The following is a 19,039-nucleotide window of genomic DNA, read 5'->3' on the forward strand; positions in this document are numbered from 1 at the left end:
CAAATACAGTTTTTATATTTTCTGTGAGAGGAAAAAAACCAAAATAAATTCAATCGATATTGGAGATTTTATATCTCGTGTATTTCTTAATGAATTGTTTTTAAATTTGATATGTAAATTAAGGGTCCAGTAGAGCACGTTCTCTGAAAATAATTTGATTAACCACAGTCTAAGCCACAGAAAATGTAAAACTGCTAAACGTCAACTTTTATTAATAATACACAGTGTGCGAGCAGGTTGTTCTGGCTTAATGGCTGTGTGACTTGATAATCAAAACGGTAAAAAAATATTGTACGAGATAATCATATGAATTACTGTTGTTTTGAATTTAGCACAAAGCTATTCGATGGGCTATCTGTGCTCTGCCCACCACAAATCATATGAGACGTCAAGTTGTTAACAATACTTTATGCTCTATTGTTAAGCTGGCAACAACACTTTATGTTACACCTGAGGTATAACTGTGTGTCTGTTTTTTAGAGGAAAGCTACATTGGGCTGTCTGCTGTGTCTATCTACAAGAATCGAACCCCTGTTTTTTGCACTCTAAGGCCTTAGAATTTTTAACTTTTCTTCTTGGGATGCTGTATATCATGTTAAGTTAGTAACATCGTTGTACATTACATTTAAGACACAGTTTCGTTGTGTGTTAAGTTATTAACATTGCTGTACGTTACACCTGAGATATTGTTTTGTTGTGTGTTATGTTATTAACGATCTTGTACTCTACACCTGAGATGCAGTTTCGTTGTGTGTTGTGTTAAACAAAACACAATGTTGTATATACCGTCATAAGTATAGATTTCTTGTGGGTCGTGGTAAGCTTTATCAACATTGTGTGTTTTTTATGTGACGTTATGTTAAATAAAAACAGCTATACGTTACACGTGAAGGGAAACTTTGTTATGTGTAATTATATTTTTCTGTAACATGCTGATATGTAGTTTTATCGCTTCTTATGTTACCCTATGTACAACATAGTTCAAGACAATGTGGTACATCTCATTTAATATAGAAATTTACTGCTCAAAATAATTTTCGATAAATACTTCAAGATGCGGTTCGGCATGGCCAGGTAGTTAAGGCACTTGACTCGTAATCCGGGGGTTGCGGGTTCGAATCACCATCACACCAAACATGCTCGCCCTTTCAGCCTAAGTAGCGTATGATGTTACGGTCAATCCCACTATTCGTTGGTAAAAGAGTATCCCAATAGTTGGCGGTGGGTTTCGATGACTAGGTGCCTTCCTTCTAGTCTTGCACTGCAAAATTAGGGACAGCTCGCGCAAATAGTTCTCGTGTAGCTTTGCGCGAAATTCAAAAACAAACACTTCAAAATGATGGCATTAACAAGTTTTGATATAGTATTAAACATAATAAGCCTAACGACAATGTTATTTAACAGATTGATTTATGACTTATTTGATGAATTATCACGATTAAAGATATGACTTTAATCTATTCATAAGCACCCTCATGCATTTTGGTTTCTGTTTCGGCGTTTCAATTCACATGCTTTTATTTGTCGTTGAGATATTTCGTTCTGGCATATGAGAGAGTAGTGCCATCTTGTAGTACAAATGTATACTTGATGAATAACAAAGACATTAATTTAATTCGTATACTTTGTTAGATGCGTTCACGAGCTAGTGACGTTCGCGCCTTTCATTTCAGAAGCCGAAATGAACAACTTAATAGTAAAGTGGGTAAAAACACCTTTAGTTAGCGTTGTTTTTATTACAAATTTTAGACCTGTTAGTTTCTAATGGTTTGCTAGCTTTCAGTATTTAAACCATAAGATTTAAAGTACTACACTACATATATAAAAAAATCTTTTTGCACCCTTTTACACATCTTTTACAATTTTATTTATTTTTTTCTAGATTTTTTCGCTTCGTCTACGAGAGGGCTTAACCCTCTACTTTTCTCCTTCGTGATAAAAAAAACAAAAGCACACAAATGTTAACAATGGGTTAATGTTCTAATCCTAACTGTAATATACTGGAGAGATAAGTGAAACGCTGTCTTCGTCCCCAGCGGCTCCCCACTAAAATCAGGGGTTCGATTCCCCTCGGTGGGCTCAGCAGATAGCCCGATGTGGCGTTGCTATGAGAAAACACAACTCCTCCCCAGCGGAATGCCTCCAGACTTACAACGCTAGAAACCGGGTTTTGATATCCGTGGTGGGCAGAATACAGAGAGCCCTTTGTGTAGCTTTGTGGTTAATTACAAACAAACACGTGAAATGCTATTTTTTAGAAGTTGTGATTTTGAATCTGAAATGAACTGGTGATGAGGATGTGTAATAAATTAGATAAATAAATAAATAGTTAGAGTGTTTTTTACAATACATTTTAGGCATATTGGTACCTAATGCTCCCGCAACTGTCGCCATTTAAACCATTACATCCATGATGACGAGAAATCCACTTGAAGTAAAAATGTATTCTCTAGACGGTTAGTATGGGTATTGAATCTTTAATTATATTAAAGGACAGAACAAACTCTCTTTACTGACCTGAAGAAGACAAAATGAGGTTGAAATGTTGTTCTATTCTCTGAATTTTGAGCAAAGCTATACGTGTCCTTAATTTAGGAATGTAAAAGTAGAGGGAAGGCACTTAGTCATCACCGCCCACCGCCAATTGTTGGGCTACTCTTTTACCAACGAATAGTGGGATTGATCGCTAACTATAACGCCTCCACGGCTGAAAGGGCGAGCATGTTTGTTGCGACGGGGATTCTAACCTGCACCCCTCAGATTACAAGTCAAGTGCCTTAACCGCCTGACCATGCCGGACCTCTGTACTTTATTCTAATTAAAGTTTTCACACCAATTATCTTGAGCAACTATGACGTCGTAGTTTTTTTTAGAGTGTTCGCCTTATTCAGACACTAAAGTATATTTTTATTTGATAAACGTCTTGGAATATAACTTTATACAATTTTGTTCATGTGAGACTTTCGTTTATAAACGCGATAATTCAAAACTTAATGAAATTTGTTTTCAGTACTTCTGATATTAAAACTGTTTCCTTTTATTCTTTTAACCTTACCATTACTATTACTAATTAAAAAAATTAAAAAAAAGATTATTATTTTTCTCTTGTTTCATTGTAAAATAAATCCTAGCCTATGAGTGTTTAACAATATGTCATTAACACTATGATGTCTAAACTAATTTTATTTACTCAGGGTTCTAGAAATGTTTTGACAATGAAGTAGAATTTCTGTTTATTATAAATAAATGAAGAGCATAAGCCTTTTGCTTCAGTATCCATATTAACTTTATTAGATTAATCTAAACATTTGTTTCCCCAAAATTTAATTGTGATCTTAAAAATAATGATGTCGAGTAGTCTGACAGATTTCAGTGATAAAAATGTGAAGTACAATAGTTATGGAACAACAACTGCCAGCGAGTATTCAGAAATCAGGGTTAGCATTTTTTGAAAAAAAAAAATTGTCATAACCTTTCGTCAGAATTTTGGAAAAAAGTGCGACATAAACAATAATTCACTTTTAACACTTTTATTAAAACCGTGAGTAGGATAATAATGTCTTTTCACATACCAGTATTAACCCATTAATAAACATGTTAAGTTTTTATCAAGATTGAAACAGACATATAAGTGTGATCAGCTTCCTCTATTTAACAAAAAGTTGGGTATTTTGGCTGTTATGTGCAGAACCCAGGTTTGCTGCATGATGAACAAGACAAGCAGAAAGTTAAGCAGCGTTTGTATACTTGGTTTGCTTGGAGCAAAGTTTCATTGAACTATCTCCTATTTATACTGTGGGAAATCGAACCCTAGGAGTAAAGTTAAACAACCTCAACTTGAAACATGTTATTGAACAAATATAACCATAATTTTTCCCACTAAATTAACTTAAGTCAAGAACATTCTTTCATTTGTTATATGAATTCGTTAATGTATTTTATGAAAAATAACCAAAAATATTATTGCTGGGATTGCCATTTTTGTAAGTTTTTAAAATATATTTAGCACAATTCAACATATTTGGTGTTTAACTTAGAAGCTAAATGTGGTGGCAATCCATATTTATTCATAACGTAGTTACAAAACTTTATTTTGTCTCTATTTAATTTTCTTCATATATTTGGTAAATTTTTCAGGAACGCCATCTGTGGAATTATTATCCTGTAGATTTGAAAACACCTTTTGTGAATGGGAGATACAAAACGAAAAACAACCGTTAATAGTTGATACACATCCTGAAATTGAATTTCCTGAAGGTAAGGATTTAAAAATACAAAATACAACTAAAGAAATAAGAGAATAAAAACTAAATTTTTGAATAGATATGCACAGTTAATTTTAAATTTTTCATCTTTATGTCGAAATAAGTAGATTAAAATTATTTCATTAATTTTTTATGAAGTTGTTTGTCAAAGACTAAAGAATAACTTTTATCTCGAGCTGTTCAAATTTATTAATTAAATTTAAACTAACAAAGTCACAACAGTGCATTTGTGGAAATATATAATTTAAATGCACTCTAGTAAATATATATAGAGAGAATAAAAGTTTATAAAACTGAAGATGTGAGAAATAATTGAATACATAAAGTAACACAGAATGAATCAGAACGAAAGTTAAACCACAAATAATATATACACAAAATACTTATTGTTCACATTAGATAAACGGCATCGTTGAATATGAACAGATACTGAAATTTGAGACAGCTGTTTGTGGGACAACGGATTTATGTCTATACAATGTTTTTTCTTTAACATGATACATGATCAAGAAAAACATTGTACGTGATCGTGTCTCATTGTCAGAAATGAAATGTTGTGTACAAATAAGTCTATTATCCCACAAATAGCTGTTTCAAAACATCAAATCCCCGTCACATCAAACATGTTCGCCCTTTCAGCCGTGGGGCGTTATAATATGATGGTCAATCTCACTATTCGTTGGTAAAATAGTAGCCCAAGAGTTGGTGGTGGGTGGTGATGACTGGCTGCCTTCCCTCTAGCCTTAAATGGCTAAATTTGGGACGGCTAGCGTAGATAGCCCTCGTGTAGCTTTGCGCGAAATTCAAAACAAACAATTGACTGTAACTCCTGACGAAATCAAATTCAATACAAACCAAACCGAAACATCAAACTGCTCGTAAGTTAATTAGGTAACGTTAAGATTATATGTAACTGAAAAAAATGTCATGAACATCTCGAAGCCACAAAATTGGTTTATAAAGAGAATTTGAGATGACAGTTTCTTCAATTCTTATCACAAGGGTATTGGTAAGTACTGGAGCTATAATATTTTCCATACTTAGGCCTTTAATTGTTATATAATCACACATTCAAACTGGAAAGTGGAAGATTTATCGGTAAGGAGAAACGTTTTTCTTACGGCATTGATGTGTAAACAGACACGACGATTATATTCATTTTTGAAATAATTCAGGGTAGCATTTATCGTCTCGAGGACGAGAACTTGGTGGTTTACATCAAATGTGATTAAAACAAAGATATTAAATTATTAGAGTTTCTTGGTAAACATTTCAGAATTTTTAAGAAGGACAAAGCTTGAGAAAAATAGGAATCTTCCTCGGTTATAGTTGTAAACAACAAGATGAACTGAAAACCAAGTTTGTGTGTGAGTTTGTGGAAAACCAAAGTTTGAAATGTACAGAAATATGAGGGGACGAAAAATTAATATATACCATCAGAAAGTTCAGAAGTGTTTTACTTCTAACTGCTGTTACGCATTATAATTTATCTCGAACCTGTCTCCGATTTATTATGTTACAAACGTTACGTATTACAACTTCAAGCACGGGAAAATGGAGATTGAATTTAGAAGTTACTCGAATTTCGATATGTATTAAACTTGACAATACGATTGATACACACAGTTTTCTTTGTTAAGACAAATATATTGAAATGTATAAACAACAATATAATTTATAATAACGTTTATTACAAATAGTAATTTATACACAAACATTGTACAAACTTAGAAACAAAATTAAGTCTTCTATCTGGTGTGGAACTGAATATTTTATCGATGGTTAACGAGGAGAAAATTACTTTTATGTTGATACACAGATACACTTCATTTGACGGGAATGCTAGCTAGCTTTTTTCTTGTTTGGCCTAACGCGGTATATGAGATAAGCTTTCTTTTCACAAAGAAAGATAGATATCTAATGTTCTCGAAGAAATACCAACGTCCAGAGTTACTTCTCTGAAGTTGAACGGTTCGTTATGCTCAAAACCTATATATGTCTATGGTCAAATACCTGTTGTTTGGGGCCTGGCATAGCCTAGCGCGTTAAGGCGTGTGCTGCGTAATTTGAGGGTCGCGGGTTCGCGCCACACATGCTCGCCCTCCCAGCCGTGGGGGCGTTATAATGTGACGGTCAATCCCACTTTTCGTTGGTAAAAGAGTAGCCCAAGCGTTGGCGGTGGGTGGTGATGACTAGCTGCCTTCCCTCTAGTCTTACACTGCTAAATTAGGGACAGCTAGCGCAGATAGCTCTCGTGTAGCTCTGCGCGAAATTCAAATCAAAGAAATAATAAGCTGGCAATAATACTGAAAATCACCTGTATTTTAAATGAACATCGTACATTGTTGATTCCTAAGCTCGAGAATCTTCTACAAATTTAGATAATATGTAGGACTTTCGCAATACACATTTAACAACATACGTTACATGCATTAAACTGAAACAAACATAAATATTCAAACAAACGTACAACAGTAGATCCATTACATTGTAAAACAAATTGTTTTAAGTCCTTTTCTTTGGAAGGGTTAAGTTGATAATCGGGGAGTGTGTGCATCTTTTGCATGACAATAACAGCATTACCTTCGTCGGATTTTAGTAAAATTATACTTTCGTCATTTTTAAATAGTTGTAGTGCTTTCTGTTCTTTTGAAGAAAAGTTTGAGTTTAGCAGTCTAGGTAGGTCCTCTTACAGGTTCAGAGAGACCCAGACTACTTTCAACTTCTGAATCTCCTGACCATAATAATAAAAAAAAATAACAGAAACATATTAAAACTATTGTTAGACTCAAAAAATAATGAAACTATAATTTGAATGGAGGCACATAAAACAATGAGTTGCAAAACTTAACAAGTATTTACATTTTAGGCTCCCTTTGAGCTTGAGCCCTGGCCAAATGGCCCTAATGGTCTCCCCTATGATTGGCTCAGAGTTTAGGTTTTTCCAAAAGATCAAAAGTTTGTGTACAAAATCATGAAAAATTGATAAAACTTGACTATTTTCTTGAACTTTGGGAAATGACAAGATAGGTAACTGTGGATTTCAGGACGAGTGTTTTGGTTATTTAATGAAAGATCTGGATTATTTGTTCTTTAATGAATCGTGTTGGAAGAATTTGTAATATGAGTTTTTGAATATGAGAATAGATGGGTTTATTTGATGAGCTAAAACGCTGATAAATAGCAATTTTCCTAGCAGAGTCATCCAATCCTACCTGGAATTCAAGTACAGGGAAATTTCAGGATTTAATAACATAACTAAAACCTTTTTTCTAAGAACTGAATTTCATCAGTGAATAACTGGTGACTGGAAAGGTTAAAAACGACTTGTTTTCAGTGTAGTGAAATGGAACTAGGCCTACTCACTTGAAGATATAAGATTTTTCTTTTCATGCGTCTATTCCAGTTTTTTTTTCTTCAAATTTCTCAGAATGCCTACGAGTTGAACGTTTCGTGATTGATGGCATTATTATTAATAAGTCGTAAAACTACTTCATACTATTATTTTATCCAAAATTGTTTTTAAATTTTGATATTGTTAGCAGATAGTTTTGTTTTATTTTGATAACGATCTGTAATTTTAAAGCATACATTTATAAACTTTGTACTGCATTGTTATTATTATTTTAGCATACTGGAAATTAAAAGTTTTAACTCACATTGAAGAAAATTAGGAATAATGTGATGATCCAGAACTCTCGTGCATAACGTGAGTATCGACTCTACTTTCTTATTAACAAGTTCATTTTCACCAGACGACGAATGGTATTTTTCATAGAAGAATCATAGGTAAAAGTTAAATGTTCGTTCAAGGAAGGCGTGGGTTGTGAAAAAAACACACAAAAACTTCAAATATAAAGACAGATCAGGTTAGTCCTATGAATAGGATAAATATTCCAGTTATATATATATATATATATATAGTATGTTTTCTTAGGTAGTTTGGATAGCGGTTGTTTTTATATTAGCATTAGATCCACACTTTTCTCGCAGTTACGAGGTTTAGGCCTAAGTAATTGCACCTACGTAAACCAAGAATGTTTTTCAATGTATTCACAATGACGTTAAACTTTCTGATGACTCCAAAAAGTGACATGAATACAATATTAGACAGAACTTTGTTTTATTAAATTCACACAAGTTTTATCAGTTGTGCATTGTAAAACTTTTGTTCATTTTATTCACAACGTTTCACTTGGTCTACCTGGAATCATGAGGTGAAATACAGGAACTGAGATTAATAGAACTTAATTTTAAAAAGGATCACGTGATAATTATTGCAATAGTAATCTACAACTAACCATATCCAAACAATAAAGTACCCTATTTCCCGGCGTCGAAAACGCTCTTTTTTCCCCAAAATAAGTCTAAAACATTTACCCTGTGTTTTCGTAACTGAAGGTTACGTTGCTCACAGGCCTAAAACTAAGCCTATAGGAAGCGTTTCGATATTAGAAAGTAATCCAAGCTCCTCTGTATGACCCGAACTGAAATGTATGAATTACTTTGTATTAAATAACAAATAAATGAACAAGATAATCATAAATCACAAAATCTATTGACACTTTCCCAGTAGTGACATTTTTACTCACCTCAAACGATCTTGATATTAAGGCAACATTTAAAGAACATATGAAAAGAAAATTGCGGAAGCAGTACCCGGAAACGGCAGCCATTCTTTTGGTTCCGTTCAGACCATTCTGATCAGTTGTTGTACAACGATTTTAAACACAGACCTGTTCTCGGAAGTAGTTCTCTGTAACATTTCAGCTGAGTCAATGTTTGTTAACATAGCCCATATTATGACTTCACCAAAAAAAAAAAGGCACTCCAAGAATAGACTTAAAATAACGTTATTACTGGTAATATTACAGGTATCCCAGAGGTAATATAAGGTATATACTTTCAAAGGTAGATATGATAAGTGTATAACTCAGAGAAACGAGAAGTGGGCTAGAGAACTTATGTACCTAGTCAATAAACAATCCACGAAACATCTTGGTGAGATTAGTGGAAGTGCTGCCATCTTATTCTTATGTTTGTGTTTTTTCTTTTCCAAAATTTAGGCAATAAAAATGTGGGTGCGTCGGAAATACGATAATTTATCAATGAACTGCCAAATATATATATATAAATATAATTATAATTCATAAAATGTGTTTTCAGTTGAATTTACGGATTGCTAAAGCTGTTATGTTGATGAAACAAGTAGATAACTCTCTACTCGATTTCATGAATATTTAGGGATTCCATCTCATATTTTTGAACGCAATGTTTTTTTCTGAGTATTCTCAGATAAAAATTCTCAACAGAGGAGACAACATTAACAGTTTGGTTTGAAAATCACCCAAAGGTACACAAAGGCTATCTACACTAGCCGTCCCTAATTTAGCAGTGAAAGTCTACATTCGTTGCAAATATAAGTATTTGCTTTGTTATATAGTGGAACTATAATTACATTTTGTCTGTCTAAAGCAAATAACAACAATACCAAAATTATACTCTTGCTAGTGCATCTGTAAATACATTTACTAATGTTCTGTATATACACTACATGGCCAAAATAATGTGGACATTCGACCATCACACACATATGTGCTTGTTGAACATCTCACTCCAAAACCCTTGGCATTAATATGGAGTTGGTCCTCCCTTTGATAGTATAACAGCCTCCACTCTTCTGGGAAGGCTTTTCTCTAGATTTTATAACATGGCTGCGGAGATTCGCTTCTATTCAAGAAACAAGTAAAAAAGTGGAAAACAGATTCACAGAACACAAAAAGTCACTTTCACACGTTTTCGAACACTGCAGATCAAATAAACACAACATAACCATAGAAAACACCCAAATACTAAATAAAGAAACAAACATAAACAAACGATGAATTAAAGAAGTCTTACTTATACAACAACTCAAGCCCAATATAAACTAATACAAAGGAACACCTTTATACCTTTATTAAAAAAACAACAACTATATATATATATAAACATCTAAGCACGCCCTCTACATTCCTACACTCAGTTACACAACCCCTTTCAAACATGCGGTCAGCTATCAATCAGTTACCTCTTTCTTTGTGAACCTGACGATGACCGAAGAAGGTCGAAACGTTGTTCGCTCCTCTACATAAAATTTTTCTCAACCCAAACGAGCCGTTTTTGCATATATATTTTTCTCTTCAAGTGTGTTTTCTCGTCATCACTGATTATCGCTTCTATTCAGTCACAAGAGCTTTAGTGAGGTCGGACGAAAAGGTCTGGCTCTAGACGGCGTTTCAATTCATCCCAAAGGTGCTCGATTGAGTTTACTTTAGGGAAAGAACTAAACTGTTAACATAAAGTTGGAAGCACACAATTCTCTAGAATGTCATTGTATGCTGTAACATTAAGCGTTCTCTTCAGTGGAACTAAAGAGCCTAGACCAAACCATGAAAAACAGCCCCAGACCATTATTCCTCCTCACAAAACTTTACAGTTGGCTCTATGCATTTAGGCAGGTAGCGTTTTCCTGGCACCCGCCAAGCCCAGATTCGTCTGTCAGGTTGCCAGATAGTGAAGCGTGATTCATCACTACAGAGAACGCGTTTCAACTGCTTTATAGTCCGATGGCGGTGTGCTTTACACCTTTCCATCCGACGCTTGGCATCGTGCATGGTGATCATAGGTTTGTGCGTGGCTGTTTGGTTATGGAAACCCATTTCATGAAGCTCCCGACCAACAATTGTGCTGACGTTGCTTCCAGCGGCAGTTTGGAACCTGGTAGTGAGTGTTGCAACTGTGGACAGACGATTTTTACGCACTACACGCTTCAGCACTTGGTGGTCCCATTCTGTGAGCTTGTGTAGTCTTGCTTCGTAGCTGCGCTTTTGTTGTTCCAAGACGTTTCCACTTCACAATAACAGCACTTACAGTTGACCGGGGCAGTTCTAGCGGGACAGAAACTTGACTTGTTGGAAAAGTGGCATCCTATGACAGTGCCACGCTGAAAGTCACTGAGCTCTTCAGTACGACCCATTCTACTGTCAATGTTTGTCTATGGAGATTGCATTCCTGTATGTACAACTTTATACACCTGTTAGCAATGGGTGTGGCTGAAATAGCCAAATCCACTGATTAGAAGTTGTGCCCACATACTTTTGGCCATGTGTTGTATTTTCTAATTACAATAATTACACTCTTGTACAATATTCCCTCTAACCCCCTGTAGTAGCTTAGCAGTAAGTCAGACGCTTATATATATAATGTTAAATACCTGGTTTAAATACTCATGGTGGGCAAAGCACAGATAGTCAGTTGTGTAGCTTTGTGCTTCAAAATAAACAAAATATAGATTCTTAAATAATATGCCCTATTATTATATATTTTGAATATTTATCTGGTTGTTATAGTATTTATGTTTATCCAATCTATATTTCATTGTGAAGATCGAACTATACAATTATACCTATCTTCATCTTCTGCCACGTGGATCTTGGACCCAGAACTGATCTGCTACTGATCCATGTAATCTCGTGCTAAACATTGGTGTTGATGTACTATGTTTGTACTCGGATCTGCTATTACTGAGGATTTCGTGTATTTGTAGTAGTGGGCTCAGTTGTTTCTTATCGCTATGATTACAAGTATTGTTCATTCACATGATTAAAATCTATTAATATAATATATATTATAAATACTAATAACGTTATTCAGCAAGCAAAAAATATTATGATTTCATTTTTTACGTATTCAGTGTAGTCATCGTGCAATTGTATTTCATCGATTCTTTTAAGTTTGTTATATATTTTCTTGTTAGACTGTTTGTTTAGCTAAGGCTCAATTACCAAGTAGCTATTCATCCTAATATGATTGAATTTTTTCACTTTTCTCAATCTGATACCATATAGTTATTTTACAATTACATAAATTAGGATTGTTTGTTTGATTACTTAAATACCTTCCATAAGTTAGGTAGCTCCTTAGTGCTTTCCTTTTCAACATGACGACTGTTCAGGTCTTGATGACCTAACTCTTATCTTGTCCTGCAACAACTATCTACATCAAAATGCAACATTTATTATTCACATGTCACATAACTTGTATATTAGTGACAAAATCTTTGCAGCTGTAGCTTGTTCAGGAAACATGGTATTAAACAATTGACACCAAGAACAGTGATTAGAGTATTATCAAGTACTGTTCTAATCCAGCAAAAGAAACTGGATATAAAGAAAACTCAAACTGTTCAAGGAGAGTCAAATAAAGATAACATACTACCTGAGTAAGCAATCTTTGTGAATACATGTAGTGTTAATCTTCTGGTCACTACAGCCTGTAATGAAAAATAAGCTCTTTTAGCAGTTAGGGTGGTCAGTTGATTGAGAAATCAGCAGCTGAAAGGGAGTTGTGACCCTTACCTTTTGAGCTACCTAGTGACACCATTTCATCAAATTGTACAAATCTTGTTTGTATTCTGAAATAGCATAGCTTTCATCATCACTAGTTCCACATAGCTCAAACATACACAGAAGATGGTTTAAATTAACGTGAAACATTTTACAAATAGTTCATGATACAAGATGAATTGTATGATCAATTTACCCAGACGTTGTGGACAATTTTTATCACAAAGAGGCAAATTGCCACATTAATGATGCTGGTCTTCCTAAAAATTAGACAAACACACTACTGGTTTGATATAACCTTACGAAATATCAGTTTGGTTGTAATTTTCTTTGAAAGGATAGTTTTCGGAGAAAGTTTCATTGATCTTTTAAAGGAATGTGCTAGTCTAATGATTGCAGATTTGCAACACATACCAAAGGGTATCGATGTTGTAATGGATTTACTGTTGTATATTTATTTTGATGCCTACGCTTGTTTCTCTATAGTTTTCTTTATTCCATTTGACGTATATTGTTGACTATGTATTGCGCAAGTCCCGCCTGTTCTCGAAACTTATAGAGAATTTTTTTGGGGAAAAGATCAACTATGTATTATGTGTATGTATAATATTATTGGTTGACAGTATTGTCGCGAGATTTGGTGAAAGTTCTAGAGTCTCGCGTAATTTCTAGCAGCCAGCCGAGAGGCAGGAGAATAAGAATATATATAGGTCAGGTACAGTCAGTCTAGATAGCTTTAATTGTGACTAATCTATTCATCGGAAATTTACAGTATTTGACCAGGAACTTTTATGTATTGTGAACATTACCAACCGTTCAACTTCAGTAAGTAACTTCGGACATTATTATTTCTATGTGAACATTAAATATCTTCGCTGGAATGATTCAGATTGTACCCGGTGTGAAGTTAGCCAAGAAAAGACATTGTTAGCTTAAGCAAGGCGTAACAATATCAACTCGGAATTAATTTATATGTTGTGGACCTAGATCATCGATAAAATATTTAGTTCTAAACCGGAAATGAGGCTCACTATTGTCTGTAAGTTTGTAAAGCTGTTGTATATGAACCGTCATTTGCAATAACTATTAGTAATAACCGTTATTTTAAATTGCAATGTTTTTATGTTTTTTATATTAAAACACATATGTGTTAAAAACTGTGTGCATCAGTCTTGTAGGCATATAACATAAATTTAATACAATTAATTAACTCGTAAGGCCAAATACAAAATTACGGTTATTTCAAATAGTAATACGTAACACAATAATGTTTACTTTGAATTTGTGTAATTTCAGTATACATGATACATCATACAATACCTAGATATCGTTTTCCCTGACCGGCGGTCCAGGAACTGAGGTTGTTTGCTTCTTTTCCCTTAATCTTTCACCATTATACACTTCTTATGGAGATATATTAAACATTTGGTATCTTAACACATCCAAGTAACTGAGAAGACTTGAAGGAGAGAATTATAAATACCTTGTTAACATCTGTAGCATTACAGATAAAATACGAGTTTCGTGATATCAACAGTTAACCTTTTAAACGACTATGTAGACGGGATATTATAGAAATGATCATAGCTTTTGCACAGTCCTATAGTTTCTACCATACTTTATGATATGATATCGTATTAATACTTCTTTTATGTTGTTATTCTCAGCAGCCAGGTTGTATGCGTAATTTGCTGACTATATTTTGAACCAAATACTATACAGCTTCTAACAACATACCCTGATCACTGCACACCTGCTAGTAGATGCATTTCCTAATTATTAACCATACATATCTTATCGACTTTCTTTTGTCCAGTGGCTCAGATGTACATCTGAAGACTTATAATGCTAAAAACCATGTTTCGATACCCGTGAGATGCACAGCGTTGATAGACCCTAGTGCGGTTTTGCGCTTAATTACAAGCAAACAGAGAAAACATTTTCTAGTTAGGCAGAGCACAGTATTTTTTAACTAGGTATTAATCGTTTAAATATATTTTAACTTACATATTATGCAAACATATGTAAATTATTTATCATTTATTTAGTCTAGATAAACAGTCTTGTGATAGACAGACAGCAGCCCAGCATCAACAAGAGAGTCACTCTCAGGTGACTTGTAAAACGTCCAGTTTGTTTTTTGGAATTTCGCACGAAGTTACTCGAGGGCTATCTGTGCTAGCCGTCCCTAATTTAGCAGTGTAAGACTAGAGGGAAGGCAGCTAGTCATCACCACCCACCGCCAACTCTTGGGCTACTCTTTTACCAACGAATAGTGGGATTGACCGTCATATTATACGCCCCCACGGCTGGGAGGGCGAGCATGTTTAGCGCGACGCGGGCGCGAACCCGCGACCCTAGGATTACGAGTCGCACGCCTTACGCGCTTGGCCATGCCAGGCCCTGTAAAACGTCCAGAAAATTTATTCAATGGTTGGAGAGATACAGCCGTTCCTTTTAAAGATATATATTCTCAGAGGAATGTTGTTAAACGACGTAAAGGCAAAACATAAATATTATTTTGAAAAACGGAGTATCATTCGCTATTTACTCTGGAAGCGGGAAAACACACAACAGGCATTTAATAACTCTAAGAAATATATTGTTGTTGTTATATGAAATATGACTGAAATAAGTGAAAAGATGGTAATTCCATTGTACCAAAATCATGTAAAGCACTTGATATAGTTACGATTGATTTATTTTTTCTTTGTGATATTTAAGTTTGATTGGAAGACACTTTTCATTAGCACAGATCGCCAAATGTGTAGTTTTGTTATAAGCTTTCAAAAGGAACTGCACGCCATCTGTTGCTTATTAGCATTCTAGCTACCGATTTATTACACGATTTGGATGACATTTTATGTAACGATGTGCTATATTTATCGACTGAAAATTACAGCTTCAGGAATAATCTCTTCAACAATTTTACTTTAAAACAGTTTGTTATACTACGAAAAACTAGTTTCCTTAGCTACTTACCTCATTCTTGGCATATAGAATGATTATAGGATATTTTGGGTCATACGAATCGAACATTCGTGATGACGAATAACCCACTTGAAGTAAAAATATACCTCAGGACTGCTGGTATGGGTATCAACAATTTAACTAATAAAACAGAGAACAACGTTTCGACCTTCTCAGGTCACATTCAGGTTAACGAATCGAACATATTTTAGTAGATAGTAAAAGAAAGTTTCCACGCACAGAGTCGATACATACTAACTAACAAAAAGTCAAAGTTTAACATTTATTTTTGCACTTTTTTATATGTCTGACATGATAGTAAGAAAGCTAAGGTTCTGTAATCTAGATGTTTCTTTCAAAAATTTAAGTTTTAAGTTTCAAAGCTTTTGTTAAAAAATTTTTCAAGGCATTGTTATGATACCAATGTAGTCTTATACATAACATTGTTATGATAACAATGTAGTCTTATACATAACATTGTTATGATAACAATGTAGTCTTATACATAACATTGTTATGATAACAATGTAGTCTTATACATAACATTGTACATAACATTTTTATGATAACAATGTAGTCTTATACATAACATTGTACATAACATTTTTATGATAACAATGTAGTCTTATATAAACATTGTACATAACATTGTTATGATAACAATGTAGTCTTATACAAACATTGTACATAACATTGTTATGATAACAATGTAGTCTTATACATAACATCGTACATAACATTGTTATGATAACAATGCTGAAATTAAATTTTCTGGACATTGATTTTGTTTGTTTGTTTGAATTTCGCGCAAAGCTACACGAGGACTATCTGCGCTAGGCGTCCTTAATTTAACAGTGTAGAACTAATGGGAACGCAGCTAGTCATCATCACCCACCGCCAACTCTTGGGCTACTCTTTTACCAACGAATAGTGGGATTGACTGTAACTTTAATACCACCAAGGCTGAAATAGCGAGCATGTTTAGGGGTGATGGGGATTCGAACCAGCGACTCTCGGATTACGAATCGAGCGCCGTAACCACCTGGCCGTACCGGGCCGATATTGATTTTAACCATGGTTTCTGAAATAAAAGACATATATACTGAGAGGCATTAAAAACACAACAACATTCATACAGTTAAACAATTTTAATACACTAGGTTAAACATAAGTTTTGTATCAAATAACTCATTTTATTACTTGTTACCTTTTCAATGCCGCTCAGTATATAATCCGTGGAAACACGTGCTTGGAATTGCAGCTTAGTTTCAAGAAGTGACAAAATTTTATTATCTATTAAAATAAAGTTATTTTTTTTTGTAATTCTCCATTGTTTGTTTTACAATTACAGAAAGTGTTATTGTTGTATAATTTTTCGTGTGTTTCCTTGTGTTTTGTACACAAAGTATTTAGCATTTAAGTGTAAGGAGGTAAATGAATAAATAATCAAATCTAGGGAGTTAACTTAAAAAAATAATACAGGTACATCATGTTAATATTTAAGTTACTTTTTACTATTCCAAAAATAATAACTTTGTTTTTCAGATCAATCACATATACTCGTTAACAATGGATATTTCCTCCAGTTATCGAGTTCAAAAGTGCAATCAGATAGTCCGAAATTTAAAATGACCCTATTGATGTGGACATCAGATATAGATAACAGATTGGAAATAAAACTGGACAGTTTTCCAGCGATTCCGAGTCACAAAAACAGAGAGGTTAACACATGGGAGGAAGTTGAAGTCAATATACGAGTAACTCCCAATAAACCATTCGTTGTAAGTATTTAACACAATTGTATTTATGACTGCTGCAGTGAAAAGTAAATCTCCCAGTGACACGGCGGTATGTCTGTGGACTTACAACTTTAGAAACACAGTTTCGATACCAGTGGTGGGTAGATAGCTCATTGTGTAACTCTGTACTTAACTTTAAACAACCGTTGAAAACAGCGAACAAAGGCTTAAGGAAGTATAATTAGTAAATACAAATCTTTAAATTTGCGTCTGTTGTTAGTTAGTTGGTTACATATATCGCAGTTCTTAATACACTTAAGAAGTTGGTTAAATGGATCAAACAGTTAAAGATTCTTGTGATGATTTATCATCAGGAACGAATAAATAGAGATGAAACACGGGATGTTGTTTTTCACAACTTTTAATTATTTTATACTGTTTTCGCTGTTTTTAAATGTGTTATTGTTATTAGATGAATCATATTAGGTTCCTTTGTTTAAAAACACGTCGCTGTTCATTTCTCGATTTTGAAATACTAGTATAAAGTACAGAAAATGGAGCTAACTTGCTAAGTCTTGTTTATTTGTTTGTCATGCAAAGTTACATGACGAGATATTTGTTTTCTGCCTTCCGTGATTATCGAAACCGAAACTTTACAAGTCCTTCAGACCTATGGCTGAGTTACTAAGGGACTGTAGGTGAAGTCACTTACAATAAATATAATTATATTTAGGCAATATACACTATATCGAAACTAAAAAATAAATAAATTATATGTAATACAAAAATCCAACATTTAATATTTTGTTGCGGTCCTCATTTATTATATTATCTGAATAAACTAATAGTAATATAGCATTTGATGTAAAAATGTTTCAATGAAACACTTTTACATCAATCAAATATTATATCTTGTGACGTAGGACTCACCTAGAAATCTAAGGAGTAGCTATAGAAACACCGAACACTGTTTTTGAAACAGCACCGTAAAGCCGTAGCTGTATCACAAACCACTTAATGATCTTATTGCAGGAAAAATCTCTGAAAATAACATGTTCGTCATGTAAAGTTATAATATTTATTTAAGGTTAACACATGCATAAACATCGGCAGTACGTGGTCCTTCTAATTAAATTTAATGAAAACCACCTTAGGTGTGATAAAAAGGTGCTGCCAAAAATGATTCAGCGCCCAACTTAAAGGTTTGTTTGTTTGTTTTGTTTTGAATTTCGCGCAAATCTATACGAGTGCTATCTGCGCTAGTCTTCCCTAATTTAGCAGTTTAAGACGAGAAGGAAGGCAGCTAGTCATCACTTCCCGCCTCCAACTCTTGAGCTACTCTTTTACCAATAAATAGTGGGATTAACCATTACATTATAACGGCTGAATGGGCGAGCATGTTTGATGTGACGGGGATTCGAACCCGCGACCCTCGGGTTACGAGTCGAGTGCCTTAACCACCTTTTGAATAACTTTGCACATATGACTTATATTTATACTAAATGAAACCTATTATTGTAGGTTGCAAAGGTCTATCAATGTAGTGAACTTAGACATTAGGTTGTAAAGGTCTATCAGTGTAGTAAACTTAAACATTAGGTTGTAAAGGTCTATCAGTGTAGTAAACTTAAACATTAGGTTGTAAAGGTCTATCAGTGTAGTAAACTTAAACATTAGG

The 19,039-nt window shown here is 34.0% G+C and overlaps 1 protein-coding gene across 3 annotated transcripts in view; it reads left to right on the forward strand.

Moving 5' to 3' along the window:
* The window catches only part of LOC143237640 (uncharacterized), an 88,196-nt gene that overhangs the window by 25,207 nt on the left and 43,950 nt on the right, over positions 1 to 19,039 (forward strand). For all 3 annotated transcript variants that reach the window (XM_076477129.1, XM_076477127.1, XM_076477128.1), the window contains exons 2-3: positions 4,138 to 4,257; positions 17,168 to 17,403. In XM_076477129.1, coding sequence (XP_076333244.1) covers positions 4,138 to 4,257; positions 17,168 to 17,403 — 356 coding nt within the window. The remainder of the gene's footprint in view (positions 1 to 4,137; positions 4,258 to 17,167; positions 17,404 to 19,039) is intronic.

This window comes from Tachypleus tridentatus, chromosome 13 (genome assembly GCF_004210375.1).
Source record: "Tachypleus tridentatus isolate NWPU-2018 chromosome 13, ASM421037v1, whole genome shotgun sequence".
NCBI classification, from domain to species: Eukaryota; Metazoa; Arthropoda; class Merostomata; order Xiphosura; family Limulidae; genus Tachypleus; species Tachypleus tridentatus.